This window comes from Plasmodium coatneyi, chromosome 2, assembly GCF_001680005.1.
Source record: "Plasmodium coatneyi strain Hackeri chromosome 2, complete sequence".
In the NCBI taxonomy this organism is placed as follows: Eukaryota; Apicomplexa; class Aconoidasida; order Haemosporida; family Plasmodiidae; genus Plasmodium; species Plasmodium coatneyi.
This window is the reverse complement of record NC_033557.1, coordinates 32,612-38,297: the sequence shown is the minus strand read 5'-3', so window position 1 is coordinate 38,297 and position 5,686 is coordinate 32,612. Positions and strand designations below refer to the sequence as shown.

General features: G+C 32.8%; 1 protein-coding gene across 1 annotated transcript; it reads left to right on the top strand.

Annotated features, from left to right (window-relative positions):
- Positions 1–4,658: 4,658 nt before the first annotated feature.
- PCOAH_00002280 (Variable surface protein Vir7-like protein) lies at positions 4,659–5,595 on the top strand (the record flags this gene model as incomplete). Its single annotated transcript, XM_020057045.1, has 2 exons — positions 4,659–4,685; positions 4,801–5,595. The coding sequence occupies 2 exons, from the start codon at positions 4,659–4,661 to the stop codon at positions 5,593–5,595; spliced, it is 822 nt and encodes a 273-aa protein (XP_019912655.1).
- Between the last annotated feature and the right edge of the window lie 91 nt (positions 5,596–5,686).

Below are 5,686 nucleotides of genomic sequence, written 5' to 3'. Positions count from 1 at the left end.
ATATTCGAAATATTAAAAAGAGTGTTCGACTATAAAAAAGACGAAACAGCTATAGAAGCACAATTAGGAAAAGAACAAAATAAGAAGTGTACTGCAGGATATAAAACATATTTGGAGAATATAAAAACGGCCTATAAGGAAGTAAAGAGAAAGTGTACAAAAGGGAACAATAGACCGTGTTATGACAAGTTAAAAGAATTATTTCCGGATTACGACACTAAAAGTGAATTATCTTTGGATTGTATATTAACAGAGCAGAGAGAAACATATACACACACAGTGGACTCCGCTGTCGAAGGAACTGGTACTGCTTCCATTGCAGTTACTTCTTCATTAGGAGTAGTAGGAATTGGATTACCAACAATCGCCGTTTATTTTTTATATAAAGTAAGTAAAGTAATTAACATAATTATTAGCACCACTATGTACTTACATACATATATATATATATATAAATACATAGTACACCTTTCCACCATTACACCCCCTCTTTCCACCTATTTTCTCTTATTTTAGTACAATCTTCTACCGTCTTGGTTTGATAACCAACTTAATAGAAGAAAAAAAAGAACATCTGCCACCAGGCGCAACTTTGATGACGACACATTAACAACAGCAGATACTTCAACAATAGAAGGGTCCACACTTGGTTCAACAACAACAGACAATTCTACTATATATAATGGCGAACGAGAACGATCACCACCTAGGAGAGGGATAAATACTAATAGAAAAAGGGATAATAGAAATATTAGTTATCAAAGTATTTGATATAACACATTGTGGAATGTAATGTTTCCTTTTTTATTAATTATACATGACATATAATTACCCCTCCTAAAGAAACACATATAAGAACACCACACTCTAATAATACACCACTCTAATAATAATACACCACCACCCCTAACACAACACCACACCACACTAACAACAACATCACACCACACTAACACCACACACTCTAATAATACACCACTACACTAAACTACTACACTATACTACACTACACTACTACAAATGTGGAACTAATACTATTATAGTGTGACAAAAGATGTAATATATATATGCGTAGAAGCGGAAGCAAGGAGGGAAGGAAAAAAAAAAAAAAGTGATCACCCTCCTAATGTGCAAAGAATTTAAGTTACTCTTCCTCTAAACTGTTCAATTAACCATTATCTCTAAATTATAACAACAAATCTTGAGCGTATATACATAGAATTCTTTAATGCTCAAAATATGAACAAGTTTCTCCTATTGTACACCACTAGATGTTCGACACATAATGAGAGAAAAAAGTGCTCATATTCTTTTTTTTTTTTTTTCTCTCCCTTCCTATGTAGAAAAAAAAAAAATACGAACCACTTTTTCAACTGAATTTTTGAAATACTGTAATTAGAATCAATTTATTTTTATTATATTAAATTATCACATCTTTTGCATTAATTATTGTGTACATTTTAATTACTTCATTTTAAAATATATATGTACACACTCAGAAGAAGAAAATTGAATCGCGCACGCGTAGAACATATGATTGAATGAACAAATTCTATAAGCAAAAGAAAGAATAACATTCAATCATATGCGCCCAAACGACTTAATAAGAATTTCAAATTAAAGAAAAAAAAAAAATAATAAAATAAAAGAGAAAAGCAAACAAAAAAAAACAGCAAAATAAAAATGGCACCTTTAACCTCTACAAAGCTGTTCATACTCACCTTTGCTGTGTTGTTCTTGTGGCAATGTAACCACCATGTATGACAATAATCATAAGAACTATTAAATTTGTTAAAATTTGATACACACACATACATACATACATTCATTTTTATTATGATTATGAATGAACATTTTATTCATTTTTGCTGAGTGAAGGAAGAAAGAAAAGAAGGAAGGGGTGCTTAGGGAAGGGGTGTAAGGGAAAACCTTCCCCTTCCCCCCGCCCCCTTCTTTTCTTTTTTTGAACCGTAATACTTATATATATTCCACATGAATTATGAATTCACCCCTTCCTCCTTTTTTTTTTTAGGCGACTGCTATAAGCACATCATCAAAGAAAAGAGGAAGTAATAATAATGGCAGGGGAACCCGTCAATATAACAACGTAGATGGTAGTATGAGCACATTATTAACACGCTCAAACCACATACCAACACCATCAGAACAGGAGGATGATTTCCTTTCTAGTCTAAGTTCAAGTTCGCTTGAGGATGTCACATTAAAAGAAGGAATGAAAAAATTAATTTCCACCAACAGCAGCAACAACAGGAACAATAATGATCCGTCAGGAGGGACACGACCCGGGAGGAGGGATGGAACACAAAAAGGCGGAGTTGGAAGCAAATGTAAAAAATTCTGTCGTGGACTGTCGCGTTTCAGGAATAATCACAAATGCGCATTATTCCTAATGTCGGCTGCTTCAATTTTTTATCCAATGACTTTGATATATATAAGTCCTATGCTAATGCTTATACGGAGTATTTCACACAATGATACTGTACAGTTTATACTGATGCTCGTGATACCAGCCATTCTAGGACTAATCTATATGGGCATACTGTTCTGGTTCTATCGTTCAAAAACATGGATTCGTTGTATTGAAAAAAACATCAACCTACAAAATTGTTCATTAGAGGAATAACAAAACAATAGCAAACAATGTGCACTAAATAGACAACAATAGCAAAATTTGTTCATTAAAGGAATAACAAACAATAGAAAACATTGTTCATTAGAGGAATAACAAACAATAGAAAACATTGTGCACTAAATAGACAACAACAATACAAAAATTGTGTATTGAAGGAATAACACAAGAATACAAAAATTGTCCATTAAATGAACAACAAACAATACAAAATTTGTTCATTAAAGGAACCACAACAATAGAAACTGCGTATTGAAGGAAAACAATACAAAAATTTGTCCATTAAAGGAATAACAAACAATAGCAAACCTTGTGCAATAAATAGATAACAACAATACAAGAATGGTGCACTAAATAGATAACAACAATACAAGAATGGTGCACTAAATAGACAACAATACAAAATTTGTGTATTGAAGGAACAATAGGAACAAACACAAACAAACAACATAGGGAAGAAGTAAGGAATCAACGGGGAAGGGGGAAAGTGCATACTTTATTCGACTTATTCCCCCCCTTTTTAAAGGGAATGTGGGAGCATGGTTATATATGCATGTAATATCACCACGCTCACTGTTGCTGAACCCTGGTAGTGTTCCATTTGTACTTACATATATATATAGATACTGTAAGCAAGCACATAAAATTTGGTCCAACATGCATTTTCTCGCTGATAGGGGCAAAATATGAAAAAAATGGAATGTGCGTATACAATAACGGGTGTCTGTGTATGCATGAACGGGTATCTGTGAATACATTAGTGAATGTCTGTGCATACATGCACAAAAGAGTTACGCACAGAAAACGTACGTACAAAACACTTACGTACCATACTTAAGTACAAAAAACGTATGTACAATACATAGAATGTACAATACTTATAGTGCAATACTCATATTGATTGGAATACTCATATTGATGGGAATACTCATATTGACTGGAATGGGTACAAATATAAATGAGGAAGAAAGGTACCATGTGCTCTCTCTGCCTGCACATGCATGCATATAAATTAACATAAAATGTAGAAAGTATTTATTCCGGAGCAATTAAATAGGATTAATGTGTGTGAATCCTTTCTTCTTTCTCCTCTTAAATACCTTATAAAGAATTCGTCCTTCCTTACACATCCATTCCTTTCTTCGTTTTCCCCCTCCTTTAAAAAGAAAAAGTAATAGAGCAAAAGTTCATAATACATGCACAAATTTTTATTAAGAAAAGGAGGGCTTAAGCTCTCTATGTACACAGTAGGGAGGAGTTCATAAATAATAAAAAAGGGGAGAGGTAGAAATGTGCTCCCTCTCTGCTGCATATATGTATGAACTGTGTACTATACATGTATGTAGATGAACTGTATACAATATATATGTGAACTATACAATACATATATGTGGTACGTGAAAAGGAAAAAAAGCTCTTTTAATAAATTCTTCTTAATAATTTTTTTTTTTCTTTTTTTTCTTCTTTTGAATAATAAAAATACAAAAATTAATAATACATTTTAGGAATTGTACATTTAAAAAAAAAGAAAATTGAGCTCCCTTCTATATATACACGTAATAAGGGAAGCGTGCGTGTAATATACATAATAATATAATATTCCCCTATTAATTACGCTACAGTGCAATAATACAGAGTACATAGATAGAAGATGTATATGAAGAATGTATATGGAGGAATTCATTTTTTTTTTTTATGACTCCTCATCCCTTCCCTTACCTTCCTTCTGTTTCCCATTTTATGATTTCCAGCATATTTATGCTTACGTTGCCTAAAGTAAATATATGTAATGATTTTAATGTACATACATATGAATAACTTGTTATAGTTACCTAGAAATGGATGCATACTATATAGAAAATAAAAATTTAGTATTCATAAATATAGAGGAAGTCAGGAATTCCCCTGTTTCCCTGTTCCATATAAATATACAATGAGCATACTTCAATATGAATGAATTATATACATAAAAATACGCACATTTGAAACCACGTCACCAAGAGCCACCATGACAACAGTGGAAGAAATACTCGGGGTGAACGCGTCTTTCTTGGAAATTAAATAACTGAATAGGATGCATGTAATGTTTTATATGTAATGTAGTAATGAATGGAAAATACATATGGGTTCTTTGCGCATTATATTTGTAGGGACTGAATTTAGATAATTTACCCTCAAGATTATTTTTTTACGGTCTATTTGAAGGGAGCACAGGGACCTATGAAGATGAGTGTGCGAGGAATATAAAGGGGATTCTAAGTAAAGTATCTGGTGCAGAAGGTCCTGATGATAAAATTATGAAAGGGGTGTACTATGTATCCGAAAAATACGGGAAGCACGAATGGTTTAATGCAGATCGTTGTACACCCTTATATTATTGGATAGGGGACAAATTATCTCAGAGCTCAAGATATGGTAGTTCATTTCCGGATATTATGAGTTTAATTTGCGAAGAACTGCGAAATTCGTATGCTGCACATGGGTGTAGAATTACTTGTAGCACGATAGGCAGGAACATTATGGGGAGTAGGAAAGTAATATATGATTACCCCCTGGATAATGGAACTATTCAGGGACAACTACTTATTGATGAATCTCTTTGTAATGAGAAATATAGGAGCTACGTACAAGTCATTGCTGCCGCTTATAATATTATAAGTAACGATTGTACAACGAATGTTGATGAGTATTGTAAGAACTTTAAAGGACAGTATGGAGAAAATAGCCATTGGGAAGTATCCAAATCAGACTGTAAATTAACAAAAACTTCAAAACCTGTAACAAGTATGGATGTCCAAGTTTCTCTTGAGGGACAGGGACCAAAAGGAACTATTTCGTCACCTGAAAACAGCAACAACATCACAACCACTGTTATATCATCCATACTTCCCATAACAATAGGCCTTCCATTCGCTGCTTTTATGTTATATAAGGTACAATTATAATAGTACATAATTACATAATTAAAGTAATAATTACAACAATTATTCCCCCTTATGATTAGAAAAAATATGTGCTCCATGTACATATATATAT